The sequence below is a fragment of the Neomonachus schauinslandi genome, chromosome 7 (genome assembly GCF_002201575.2).
Source record: "Neomonachus schauinslandi chromosome 7, ASM220157v2, whole genome shotgun sequence".
NCBI lineage: Eukaryota > Metazoa > Chordata > Mammalia > Carnivora > Phocidae > Neomonachus > Neomonachus schauinslandi.
In genome coordinates, this window is record NC_058409.1 from 46,979,201 (window position 1) to 46,994,370 (window position 15,170).

The 15,170-nt window shown below is 34.1% G+C and overlaps 1 protein-coding gene across 2 annotated transcripts in view; it reads right to left on the bottom strand.

Moving 5' to 3' along the window:
- Positions 1-441: 441 nt before the first annotated feature.
- The window catches only part of CENPK (centromere protein K), a 29,430-nt gene continuing 14,701 nt past the window's right edge, over positions 442-15,170 (bottom strand). Inside the window, exons 5-9 of one of the 2 annotated variants that reach the window (XM_021701964.1) lie at positions 8,228-8,310; positions 8,036-8,134; positions 7,570-7,702; positions 1,490-1,543; positions 442-874 (exon numbers count right to left, since the gene is read on the bottom strand). In XM_021701964.1, coding sequence (XP_021557639.1) covers positions 716-874; positions 1,490-1,543; positions 7,570-7,702; positions 8,036-8,134; positions 8,228-8,310 — 528 coding nt within the window. In that variant the 3' untranslated portion in view covers positions 442-715. The remainder of the gene's footprint in view (positions 875-1,489; positions 1,544-7,569; positions 7,703-8,035; positions 8,135-8,227; positions 8,311-15,170) is intronic. The other variant, XM_044916892.1, reaches the window with a different exon arrangement.

Sequence of the window (15,170 nt, forward strand, 5' to 3'; positions counted from 1 at the left end):
TTTAGATAAGAGAATTTTATTTACAGAAAGGTCATGGAGAATTAACAAAATTTTATCAACACAATTTTGTTAACAATAACTAACAATCAAGAATGGTTTAATATATAATATCACTTGGTATATAATACATACTAAAATATAGTTTTCATGCTACCCTTATCCATTAGTTTCTGTTCCAATTTTTAACAAATCTAGAAATAAGGCAGTATACATGGAACAGATGTACTACTTTTAAATTATGTATTCCATCTACATCAGATACTGTCAATTTAAAAACCACCTGCAAATTAAATGGCCTTTCCATTATAATTCCTAAATTTAAAGACATAAGCACCAAATGGAACTCAAAATGCATAAAATAAACTGTCATAAATTTCAAAAGGAAAAAATTACATAAGCAATATTATAAATTAACAAAGAATTTTCCAAAGAATACTGCAGAAGGTATATCAAAACTTTTATAATGATTAAGTCTAGAATATTTTTACTTGCATTCTTTTCCATCCAGTTGAACACACCAAAGCACTGAATGAATTGAAAGAACCATTTATAAATGAATAGTAGATGGCACAGGTCATTTTATGGATAAAAGGAAGAGGGACTATGTACTTTGATTTGCAAATAACGTTCTTTATCCAAGTAAATCCTCAGTGTTTCTATTATCCTTGAATGACAAGATTCATTAAGTACTGTGTGAAAAAAAGAGACCATCCTTTTACTGATGGAAGGCTTCTAATCGTATTCGGGTTGGATCTTCTGGATGTCTCAAGGCAATTCCATTACGAAGGAGCAGCTCAATATAAGGTGGCCAAAAAGAATCACTAATTTTGACATATGGATCATGTGGAACATCAAATAATCTATTTAAAAGAATCTAGGAAAAAATATCGTTCAAGATATACCATACTTAGTAAAAAAAAATGATACAGCTATAATAAAACATTAAAAATTTGTTTACCAAAGAATGTTGATCTCTTTTCTCCTTGAATAATTGCTTGTCATAATTTCTATGTATTAACTTAAATAATTTTCTTCCTTTTAAAGAAACTACAGATATTAATAAATGGAAACATCTTTAAAACTGTGTACAAGTTTCTGCAACTTTGTGGAAAGAATCCTTAAACTCAAACATGTAGTTCAGAGAAAATAGAGATGCCAACTAAAGATTCCATCCATGTAAAAGCATAGGGTTTCACTGTGTAAATACTAAATAACAACACAAGAATTTTTTTTAAGTAATAATCTTGGGAATGATTAAGGGCTAGTCCCCAATCTTATGTTCTTTTAAAAAATGACAATATTCCTTCTAGTAAGGTATAGAAAACAGACCCTAGTCTTATACGAAAGATAAATTAATATAAATATATTTAATAAAGTTTGGTATATTTAAGAACTAATGCAGTATTTTGTTTTGACCTTGTGTATAATCGTTCAGAAATCAGTAATTAAAAGAAATCTTGAAGACAAAACAACTACACAAAACACTTACCTCTAACATTTCATGCAGTGTTATCAGCTGTGCAGTTGATTCTTGAATGTTTTTCTTTGACAGAAATGTGAATAACAAAGAATTAACATTTCAATTCTGCCAATGGCCAATTAGACTATATTTATAACAAAAATTTTTAAAAGTAATATTTCTTAACTGCAATGGTACAAGGTATATCAAAATAAAATATTTATAATTAGGTGATTTTAAAAGAATTCTGAAAGTAAACAATCTGCCTCTACTAAACAGGTTCATAAAAACAAAGTTCAAACAACCTCTAAGAGACTGAAATCTTTTGCAATTACAAGAAGATACAATTCAGACTATCTACAAATATATAATGGATAAATTACATTATACATATTATATATACTCATGTAATTGAAAGTCTAATGTTTGAACTCTCCAATCAAAATATTTCAAACAAATGGCATTCCAAGCAGTATTTATACAGCTTCAGGAAAGGAAACTTACTTCCCAGGGAGCCTTGTTCAACTTTCTATAGTTCTTGACAGTTCCTAATGTTAATTCAACTCACTGCTTCTTTTTTCCTTGGAATGACAGAGAATAAATCCCATTCCAATTCGATCCAAGAATTCCTCAAATATTTGAAGACAGGTATTATGAGCCCTAAGTCTTTGCCATATTAATCATTAGTTCCTTCAATTATTTTTCACAAGTCATAGCCTTGCAGCCCCTCATATCATGGGTGCTCTCTAAATGTGCTTTAATTTATCTTGTTTTTTCTTTTTCAATCCAGTCTCCACATGATACAAGTGTGATTTAAACAGCAAAGATGAAAAGGAAGACTCACTTCCATACTTACAGATGCTGGTATTTTATTCATCAAGTTTATTCATCAGCTTTTGGGCATCTATTCTGCCCTGCTGACCTCTCTCTGAGCATACTATCATCTAAAATGCGTAAGCCTCTTTCATACACCTAGCCAAGACAGGTCTCCTTCATTCTTCAATGTTTTAAACCCAAGAAAGATATTCTATGTACCTCCATTAAATATTATCCCTATTTTATTTGGTCTAGTTCTAGCCAACTGAAAAATATAGGCCTAATTCTGTCATCGAGTATATTTACTATCTAGCTCCCTTAGTTTCTTATCATTTGCAAGTTTTCATGACCATGCCTTCTACTTATTTATCTAAACTCCTATTAAAAATATTCCAAAGGGGGGCGCCTGGGTGGCTCAGTCATTAAGCGTCTGCCTTCGGCTCAGGTCATGATCCCAGGGTCCTGGGATCGAGCCCCGCATTGGGCTCCCTGCTCCGCGGGAAGCCTGCTTCTCCCTCTCCCACTCCCCCTGCTTGTGTTCCCTCTCTCGCTGTGTCTCTCTCTGTCAGATAAATAAGTAAAATCTTTAAAAAAAAAAAAATTCCATAGGTCATCTCTTCGTGCCCATGGGTCCTGTCCCCATGCTTTATTTAAAAAAACACCTTATTGTACCAAAACGAAAAACAAACAAAAAAAACCCCCCAAAAACAAAATATTCAATAGGGCAAGGATCTAAAGGGGATCTGCTAGAAATCCCCTTCCAAGATAATATTAATCCTGATGAGCAGCTTGCGTTCAGACATTTAATTAATTACAAAGTCACCCACTATAGTGACAGCTAGTACTTTCCTGATACCAGTCAAAGATTACCAGGGAGTCCTTATAAAGTCTTATGTAGGGGAACCTGGGTGGCTCTGTCGGTTAAGTGTCTGCCTTCCACTCAGATCATGATCCTGGATTCCGGGGATCTGACCTCGCATCAGGCTCCCTGCTCAGTGGGGAGTCTGCTTCTCCCTCTGCCCTTCACCCCGCTCCTGCTATCTCTTTCTCTCACCCTCTCTCAAATAAATAAATAAATAAAATTTTAATTAAAAAAATTAAACTCTTATGTAAGTACAAATATACTAAAGAAAGAGTAAAAATAAATGCAATTACTGAGTAAAGATAGTAAAGCTGCATCTCAAAATCTCCTGACCTCTAATACCTTACAAATGAAAGAGTGGTTAAAAAAAAGCAGCATTCAGTAGTGATAAAAGCAAAGAGAATTAAAGAATTGATACAGAAATAAGAAGCTACAAAGCACAGATTAAAATATAAATGTTTGAGACAATCAAAGAAAAAGCAGAGGAAAAATATGAGAGCAAACCAAGAAAAAAAAAGTTTTCAACATAAAGATATGAAAAACAATATGACATGATAAAATAAAATTTCCATGAAATGAAATGTGACCTAAATCTGTCCCTAAAAACAATGCCAACTTCAAAGCAAAACTGATATTGAATGATCAACATTGTGACATATCTCTGTTAAATTACTGAAGTTCAAAGATAAAGAACTCTTCAGGCATGTACTCAAGATATCTAGAGGCTGACCTCAGATCTCCACAGCACACTGTATTTCAGAAGAATGGAGCAATCCCTACCAATCTTAAATTTTTTTTTTAAATGTGCTGAAAATATCCTTTGGCTGTAAAAGCAAATAAAGTATTTTCATCATTCAAGAACCTAAGAAATAAAATGCCCAGGAATTCTGCTTAAACAATTACTTACCAAAGAAATCCATCAAATCAAACAACTAATTAAACTTAAAAACTTAAAAATAAATGGTAAAAGATGATAAGCATTGAATTCAATACAATATAAAGACTAAACACATACATGAATATTGGTATGAGAACAGAATAAAAGCGCTATAAACCTGCCAAAGTTAAAATAAATAACACAAATTATAATGAGGTTATAGGAGGAAGAATGTTAATTTCCTCATCTTTTGTAGCAGGGAGTCAATGAATGCTGTCTAAAATTGAAAGATGAAATTTAAAAACGTATTATAATCTTTTATAATGTTTCTCATAATTTGTTTTCTATTAGGGATCTCTCCAGAATTAAAATCACTTGAAGCAAAGAAATATTTATCTGAGTTAAATAAATCAACTTCACTCATTTTTCTTCTATCAATATAAGTAAAATTACATGTAATACTTATTTTATATTGGCCTATACAAAACTACATTGATCTGGGGGCACCTGGGTGGCTCAGCCAGTTAAGCGTCTGCCTTTGGCTCAGGTCATGATCTTGGGGTCCTGGGATTGAGCCTGGTGTTAGGTTCCCTGCTCAGCGGCGAGTCTGTGTCTCCCTCTCCCTCTGTGTGCTCTCTCTCTCCCTCTCAAATAAATAAATAAATAAAATCTTTATTAAAAGAAACCTACACTGATTTGCATATCCATCAATCCATTTATGCTTCTATACTTGTATGTGTTTAGGAAGATGTCTCAAATGATGTTCACCTAATGTTAATGATGTAGTGGAGGGATTCAAGTTTTTTCTTTTTGTACACATCCTTGAATTTGATAAAGCCCAGTGTTATGGACGGAACTGTGCCTCTCAAAATTCACATGGTCAAGTCCCAGCCCCCCTGGTGACTATATTTGGAGATGAAGCCCTTAAAGAGGTAATTAAAGTTAAATGTGACCATAATGGTGGTACCCTAATCCAGCTGGACTGGTGTCTTTATAATAAGACAAAGAGACACCAGAGAGCTCTCTCTACTCTCGAACAGAGAAAAGGCCGTGTGAGGACAGCAAGACATGGCTGTCCAGGAACAAAGGCCCCAGCAGAAACTAACCCAGGTGGCATTTTGATCTTGGACTTCTAGCCTCCAGAATAGTGAGAAAATAAAATCTTTTGTTGAAGCCATTTAATCTGTAGTATTTTACTAAGGCAGATTGAGTCAACTAATACATCCAGTATTACTGCTTGACAGAGAGAGAGAAAAAAGAGAAAGTAATCTATCGTTTTGTAACATTTATCAACAGTTCATATACTTCATTTTAAAAAAGTGAGTTTATCAAATATGACTTAATAAACCCATGATGGCTTCTGGTGATCAATGATTCCTTTTTAGAATCCCTCAAAACCTCTGATTCTATTACTGGAGAAGCTTGATAGATTAAAAAAAAAAAGTTGAAAACAGGCAAGACTGGAATCAGAAAATGTCATTGAGTTATTGTAGGATTATGATCATTAAGAGGTAGGGAATCCTGAACTTAATGGTTAACAGAGGCTGTCAGTAGTTTTAGAACAAGGTGTATAAATAACAACAGATAGAATGGGAGACATAGTCCATAACATATGTAAAGCCTCCTGATAGTTACAATGAAGAAAGGGAAGAATAAAAAATACAGATTATAAGAAAACAAAACTTTCTCTCCTTTTCCTAGTATACTCACAGTCATTCAATAAATATGAACTCAGAAGGTACTATAATACATACGCAAGACGGTAGACCTACAAAGATGAATTCAACACATCAAGGAGCTCAGAGTGCATGGTGGGTGAAAAGAGAGATAGACATAAATGATTACTACAAAATCCTGTGACAAATGCTAATAAAATGGCACATAAACTTCGTTTAATACTTCACACAAGGGCGTGCCTGAGTGGCACAGGTGGTTAAGCATCCAACTATTCTTTTTTTTTTTAAAGATTGTATGCATTTATTTATTTGAGACAGAGAGAGAGGGCACAGTGGGGAGGAGGGTTAGAGGAAGAGGGAGAAGCAGACTCCCTGCAGAGCAGGGAGCCCAATGCGGGGCTCGATCCCAGGACCCTGGGATCATGACCTGAGCCGAAGGCAGACGCTTAACCGACGGAGCCACTCAGGCACCCAAAACGTCCAACTCTTGGTTTTGGCTCAGTTCATGATCTCAGGGTCATGAGATCAAGCCCCATGTCAGGCCCCATGCTCTGCACAAAGACTGTTTAAATTTCTCTCTCCCTCTCCCTCTACTCCTCCCACTGCCACACGCTCTCTCACTCTGTCTCTCTAAAATAAATAAATAAATCTTAAAATAAATACTTCACGCAAAAGATGATGTTTGACTCTTAAGAATTTGCTATCCTCATCAGATAGGAAGTGGTTTTTTTTTTTTCATTTTTTTTTTTTTTAAGATTTTATTTATTTATTTATCAGAGAGCGAGCGAGAGAGAAACAGCATGAGAGGGGAGAAGGTCAGAGGGAGAAGCCGGCTTCCCGCGGAGCCGGGAGCCCGATGCGGGGCTCGATCCCAGGACCCTGGGATCATGACCTGAGCCGAAGGCAGACGCTTAACGACTGAGCCACCCAGGTGCCCCAGATAGGAAGTGTTTTGTAAGCAGAGGGAATAAAACGTATAAGGCACAAAAACTGACAGGTCATTGCATACTTGCTGGGACTAGAGTGGTATGGTTGAATGGATTCATGCAAGAGATGAATAAAGAATGGTTGGGCAGGAGGTAAAGAGATAAACAAAGTCCAAATATAAATGCATTACTCTAAGGAGTTTTTAGACGTCGTCCAGTAGGGAGCCATCAGTTTTATGTTGAAAAATGATTAAAATATATATTTTTAGAAAGATCATTCTGGTGCCGGTTTCAATGCCTACTCTACTTCCACAAGCTTTATTTATTTATACTATATACTGTTTTTATAAAAGGCATTAAAGTAGTTCTTCCCAATCTTCTGTCACCAAATAAAATATTTATTTGCTTTTGTGGAAAAGGTTTATTCCACCATAACTACTAGTAAAATAGTCAAGAACTTACATTAACTAACAGCTATCTTCTGATTTTAAAAGTCACATATGCTCATCATGGAAACTTTGGAAAATAGTAAAAACAGAAACAAAAACAAATCTCACCTAAAATCCTAGCCCCCAACATAGGCACTATTATATTTTTTGTTACAAATTAGACTCATAATATTTAGTTAGCTGTTTTATCCATTTAACAATAAATTGTGAGCATTTTAATACCTCTTCTGGTAGTGTTCAATACATTATTTTTAAAAGGTATATTTTTTCCCACCATATGGGTAAATATTTTAAAAATGCATTTAATCCTGTTTTATTGAACTAAGTTGCTTCTAGTTTTTCAGTCAATATTATAATATGATGGAATATTTCTATACATTTATCTGTGTGAATCTTTGAAACATATAATAAACTTACAAAAATTTATCAGAAAATTTACATTTGAACCTATGTGAAATAATCTCATATATAAATATCTACATGAATGTGTTCCCTAAAACTTACCTTTTTCTTTTTCTTTTTCACATTTCTATCAGGCAGAGGAAAATGATCTTCCAGAAACTCACCCAAGGTAATCAAGAGTTTCTCCTTATATTCTTTTATATCATGCATTTTAGTTTTCAGCTCATCAAAGATTCTAATACATATTTTAAAAATTAAGAGAAACATTTTACTGATAAAATACATAAAATACATAAGTATATGTAACTGGTAAATCATAAAGTTAATCAAACACGTTTTTCAAACTTCATTTGTTCAAACGAAATAACTAGCTTTATGAAAGTAAAATTCTCTATTTAACATGTAGGGAAATTATACATCAAGTCATTAATCAAATGTCACGTAACAGTTGGCAAAAGTTAAGTAAAACCCACAATTTCTAATAAAATTTCCCTTCTTTTCATGTATGTATTTCATGTAACATAAAAAAATAACTTTTTCCTATTTCAAAAAACTAGAATACAAATACCTTGATTCAGAAAATGTCACAACCTGATGTTTCAATTCATTGTGTAGTACATTAAGAGATTGCAGTATCTGTTGTTGTTCATCCAACCACTGTTGCTCCCTTTAAACATGGAAAAACAATACCAACATAGCCAAATAAAACATTAATACCAATTCAACATATATCAGTGATTAAAGGTAATTATAATTATACCTTTCCAAGTCTTCCTTTAGCTTTTCATTCTTTGACTGAATAGTAGAGAGCACCAATTCAAGATCATGTCTCAATTTTTGGAACTGGAACAAAATAATGCAAATTGTTTAGTCTGTAATCCTATAAACAGTTATATTTCTAAATGAGAGTGAAATTTACATTATTTGTTTAGGATAGATAATCAGAAACCAAGAGCAAAAAAGCCTACCAGTAAGTCTGAAAGGAAAATATACAGCAGGTACTAGGTTCTTTGTAATATTTCATTTGTTAAATTCAAAAATATAAGAAGGAGTTTTGAGCAATACATTTTGATACTGAAAGACAATTAAAGAGTATGTTTTCAGTAATCAGGTAGATTAGGTCTCTTTTCTAAGGAGACTATACAAAAACAGACACAAATGATTACCATTCATTTAACAAATATATATTGATCATTGACTACCAGACATTGTTGAAGGAGTCAGGGATTCAAAGATGAACAAGAGGAGAACTGAGACAAATATATAACTCCTGTGAGTGATCAGTATCATGAAGAAAAAATTGTAGGAATGGCTCTTTTAGGTAGTATGACATGGAGAGACCTCTCTGATCAGGTTAACAGTATAGCAGCAGATAAAGAAGACATGAGATAAGACATGATCATATCTAGCAAAAGAATGTTCCAAGCAGAGAAAATTGTAGGTACAAAGGCACTGAAGCAAGAATATATGTGACATATTTGAGAAACATCAAAGAAGACTGTGTGGCTACAGTAAATTACAGTAACAACTGGAGTTTTTTCTAGTATCTTTTTGTTTCTAGAACAAATTAGCTAGTGTTCCATTCTCCTGATGTCAAGGGTTCCCATTAGCCTTTTACACATCTAAATCAGTGATAATTTAAAGATGTGTATCATAAACCTTATAGCAACCACGAAAAAAAAAGGGGGCGGGGGAAGAACCAGTAAACCAATAGTATAAATAAAATAGGTTTATTTTTAAAACTACACAAGTCAAGAAATTGGAAAGAGAGGAAAATAGGAACAGAGAAAAGGTAATACAAATAGGAAAGAAAAATCAAGTACAAAGATTGCAGAGCAACCACACTGATATTACATTAAATATGAACTAACAATATAATTAAATTAAAAATAAATAATAGAAAGGTAACTGGGAAAATCTGCAAACATTTAAATATTAAAAACACACTTCTTGGGGGGGAGGGGGGTGGGAGGATGGGTTGGCCTGGTGGTGGGTATTGAGGAGGACACGTTCTGCATGGAGCACTGGGTGTTATGCACAAACAATGAATCATGGAACACTACATCTAAAACTAATGATGTAATGTATAAAGATTAACATAAGAATAAAAAGAAAACACACTTCTAAATAATCCATTAGTCAAAGAAGTAATCTACAAGAAAAAAATTATTATGAACTATTTGAAAATAAAAACAAAATAAAAACTTCTGGGGTGAAGCAAAAGCAGTACTCAGATGAGAATTTACAGCAGTAAAAGCCTCTATTAGAAAAACAAAAGCTCTCTGGGCACCTGGGTGCCTCAGTCCTTCAAGCATCTGCCTTCTGCTCAGATCATGATCTCAGGATCCTGGGATGGAGCCCCCTATCAGCTCCCTGCTCAGCAGGGAGTCTATTTCTCCCTCTACTACTTCCCCTGCTCATGCTCTCTCTCTCTCTCTCAAATAAATAAATAAAATCTTAAAAAAAGAAAAGAAAAACAAAAGCTCTCAAATAAGGACAGCTTCGACCACAAGAAAAAGAACAAATAAAATCAAAAGTAAACTGAATAAAAAATAATGATTAAAAAGAACTTAAATACAGAAAAACAAGAAGAAAACTGGGGGGGGAAATCAATGAACCCAAAGCTGATTCTTTGAGAAGGTCATCATAATTACCCACACTGATTACAACAGAAAAAAGAACAAAAATTACTAACATTATGAATGAGAGAGGTGACATTACTATAAACATTAAAATGGTAATGGAGGAATGCTAAGAACAAATTTAATAAATTTGACGAATTAGATGAGATGGACAAACTCTTTAAAAGACACAAACTACCACTTATTCAGAGAAAAAGAGAAAACCTGACCAGCCATAAAAAAACTGAATTTGTGGCTAGAAATTTTCCCACAAAGAAAACTCCAGGCCCATATGCCTTCACCTGTGAATTCTAGCAAACATTTAAGGAATAAATAATACTGATTCTATACAAACTCTTTTGAAGACAGAATACCTCTCAACTCATTCTAATAGGCCTGATACCAAAGCCTGACCAAGATGTCACAAGAAAAGAAAACCATAGACTAGTATCTCTTATTAATACAGACACAAAAACCTTAATAAAATTTCAGCAAATTAAATCCATCAATAAATAAAAAAGATTAAGCAAAGTGGGTTTATCCTAGGAATACATGGTTAATTAAACAGATAGCATTTTTTTAAAAAAATCAATGTACTAAGTCAATGAATTCAGTATAGTCACTGTATAAAATTAGTATACAGCAACTGTTGCATATCTATACATTAATAATGAAGCAGTAGAAAGAGAAATTAAGAAAACAATCTATTTACAACTACGCCAAAAACAATAAAATAGCTAGGAATAAACTTAACCAAGGAAGTGAAAGATCTATACTCCAAAAACTATAAAACAGTGATGAAATAAATTGAAAATGACACGAACAAATGGAAAGATATTTCATGCTCATGGACAGGAAAAACCAATATTGTTAAAAATGTCTATATACCCAAAGCAATCTACAGATTTAATACAATCCCTATCAAAATACCAATAGTGGTTTTCACAGAACTAAGACAAATAATCCTAAAATTTCTATGGAACCCCAAAAGACCCCAAATAGCCAAAGCATTCTTGAAAAAGAACAAAAGCTGGAGGTTTTACAATCCCAGATTTCAAGATATACAACAAAGCTGTAGTAATCAAAACAGTATGGCACTGCATAAAAACAGATACATAGATCAATGGAACAGAATATGGAGTCCAGAAGTAAATCCATGCTGTTATGGTCAATTAATCTACAACAAAGGAGGCAAGAATATACAATGGGAAAAAGACTATTTCTTCAACAAATGGTGATGGGAAAACTGGACAGCCACAAGCAAAAAAATGAAATTGGGCCACTTTCTTACACCATACACAAAATAAACTCCAAATGGGTTAAAGACCTTAATGTAAGACCTAAAACCATAAAATTTCTAAAAGAAAACAGGCAGTAATTTCTTTGACATCAGCCATAGAAATATTGTTCTAGATATGTCTCCTCTGACAAGGGAAACAAAAGGAAAATTAAACTACTGAGACCACACCAAAATAAAAAGGAAACCATCAATAAAACTTACTGAATGGGAGAAGATACTTGCAAATGATACATCTGATAAGGGGTTCATATCCAATTATATAAAGAACTTATACAACTCAATAACAACAAAAACAAATAGTCCAATTAAAACTGGGCAGAGGACCTGAATAGTCATTTTTCCAAAGAGAACATACAGGGGTGCCTGGGTGGCCCAGTTGGTTATGCATGTGCCTTTGGCTCAGGTTAGGATCCTGGGGTCCTGAGATTGAGCCCTGCATCGGGCTCCTCACTCAGTGGGGAGTATGCTTGTCCCTTTCCCTCTGCACACCACGCCCTGCTCGTGCTCGCTTTCTCTCTCTCAAATAAATAAATAAAATCTTTAAAAAAAAATAAAATAAAAAAATTAAACTACAGAATCAGGGCAATCTCAGTCAAAATTCAGTAAGCTTTTTATGGGATTGAATGACCAGCTAACTCTATATGAAAATATAAAACAATTTCGACAAGGAACAAAAAAGATAGAGAATTCATACTATTTTATTTAAGACTTAAAAACTTCAGTAAATAAAACAATGTGGTATTGACCTAAAGACAGAAACACAGAAAAAAGGAAAAGAAATAACCACAGAATGAAGAACAAATGGAGTCTAGAAATGGATCCACACATATATGGTTGGTTAATTAATTTTCATTAAGCATGCAAAGGAAATTCAAAAGAGAAAAAATAATTTTTTTCAACTATTTGTGCTGGAAACCCACAATTAGTATTCATATGAAAGAAAATACAGCTTTATCAATAACTCATTCTATATAAAAACATGAATTCAAACTGGATCATAAATGTGAAACTTTGAAATTTTTAAAGAAAAGAAAATCTTTGTGACCTTAAGTTGGACAAATATTTCTTATATTTGAGCACAAACCTTAAAAAAAAAAACTTGATAAAACAGTTAATCAAACTGGGAACTTAACGTTTCTTAAAAGACACTATTAAGAGAATAAAAAGATAAGTGTGCAGGGAAGAAGTTGTACAAACTGCACATTACCAAGAAAGGCCTGTCTTCAGGACAGGTCCCCTGTGGACTCCTGAAGGATGAGCTCTGAGGCCTTGGAATATTATGCCTGATAGGAGTGTTTATATAGAGGTGCTGGGATGGATCAGTCTATAGAGCATGCAACTTTTGATCTTGGTGTTGTGAGTGCAAGCCACACTTGGCACCAGTTTGATTAGAGAGTTTATTCTAACTATGTGATTTATGGTGAATGCAATTTTGCTCTGGAGGGCTGGAGTGTGAGTAGGTGAGGTCAGTCAAGGAGGCCCCTTATGCATAGTGACTGACTACTGATAAAAACTCTAGACAAGGCTCAGGTGAACTTCCCTATTTGAAAACACTTTGCACATGTTGTGCACTCAGTTGCAAGGAGAATTAAACAAATTTATCAACTCCACTGGGAAAGGAATACTATAAGCTTAGCCTATGTGTGTTTTCCCTTGCTCATTTTAATCTGTGTTTCCTCACTGTAATAAACTGTAACCATGAGTACAATAGCTTTTCTGACTCCTGTGTGCCCATCAACGAAATGAGAGTGGTCTTAGGGAAAAACCTGACAACAGCTGGCCTCAGAAGTGGGATTTTGCTATGACTCTGGCTCACCAAAACATAATGAAAGCACTGTGTGGGAAAAAGAAGGATAATTGGGCAGAGAATGATGAACCTGGTGCCTGATGTTTACCCAGTCAAAAAAGAAGACAACAGTTGCACCATGATCAATAATTACAGGCAGAAGTATTCTGGGAATTTAGAAATGACAGAAAAAATTCTCAGACAGTTGGCTGACTGGATGCATACGGAAATACTTATGATACTGTGAAAGAAACAAGCTAAATATTCAATCTCTTTGTTATTTTTATCTGTAATAGTTAAAATGAAAATGTTAAGGCCAATGCTGGTACTGCATCGTTTGGATTCCAGCCAGTTCAAACCAGAGTTACTAGCCTAAGGGCTGTTACCAAAGGGAAAATTACAGTGGATCATTATGTCATGTCATCTTTAATTCATGATATTGAAAATTTGGTGGCTCATTTCAATATAAAAAAGAATCTTTATCTTTCATTCTGCGAAAATGTTCATGTATTATTTATTGTTTCTTCCCTTCCATTTTTCAAAAACTTGGAACTTCTACTGGTTGTATTTTGTACTTCTGAGTTGATACTCTAGTTCTACTATCTTCTGTTATTCCAATTCTCCTTTTTTTGCCATCCTTACTCTGTAGGAGATTTCCATGACTATAATTACCAACATTTTCGTGTTTATTTCAGGTATCATGTTTTTATTTAGAAAGGCTCTTATTCTCTGATTGGTCCTTTTTAAAATAACAGCTTTTATGAGATATATTCCACATACCATACAGTACGCATTTAAAGTGTATAATTCAGTAATTTTTACGGTACTTGTAGAGTTGTGCAAAATCACCACAATCTGTTCTAGCACATTTTCATCATCCCAAAAGGAAACCTGTTAGCAGTATCCATTAGCAGTCACTCATTATTTCTTCTCCAATCACCCAGCCTTAATCAATAAGCAACAACCTACTTTCTGTCTCTATGGATTTGCCTATTATGGACATTTCATATAAATGGAATAATATAATATGCAATCCTTTGTGACTGGCTTCTTTCATTTAGCATAATGTTTTCAAAATACACCTATATTATGGCATATCGGTACTTCATTATTTTAGACAATAATACATCACTGTATAGACGTATCACAATTTATTTATCCATTCATCAGTTGATGAATATTTAGGTTGTTTACCATTTTTGGCCATTAAGAAAAATGTTGCTATGAACATTCATGTTTAAGTTTTTGTGTGGACACACACTTATTTTCATTTCTCTTAGGTATACAGCTGGGAGTGAAACTACTGGTTCAAATAGTAACTCTTTCATCTTCTGAGGAACTACCAAAATGTTTTCCAAAGTGGCTGCACTATTTTACACTCCCACTAGCAGTTTATCAATGTTCTAATTTCTCCATATCTTCATCAATACTTGTTATTGTCTGTCTTTTGATTATAGCCATGCTAGGGGGTATGAAGTAGTACTTTTATTAAGTTGGCATTCTGTTATTTTTTAATGTTTTTTCAAAGATTGATTGATTTGAGAGAGAGAGCACATGCATAAGCAGGGCGAGGGGCAAAGGGAGAGAGAGAGACTCTCAGGCAGACTCTCCAAATGAGTGAGGAGCCCAGCACGGGGCTAGATCTCATGACCCTGAGATCATGATAAGAGCCGAAATCAAGAGACACTTAACTGACTGAGCCACCTAGGTGCCTCTGTTATTTTTTAATCAAATTTTTTTTGTCTCTCTGAAGATATTGTTTGTGGGTTTTTTTTTTTTAAAAGATTTTATTTATTTATTTGACAGAGAGACACAGCCAGAGAGGGAACACAAACAGGAGGAGTGGGAGAGGGAGAAGCAGGCTTCCCGCCAAGCAGGGAGCCTGATGAGGGGCTGGATCCCAGGACCCTGGGATCATGACCTGAGCCAAAGGCAGACGCTTAATGACTGAGCCACCCAGGCGCCCCTGAAGATATTGTTTATTAAATTCTCTTTG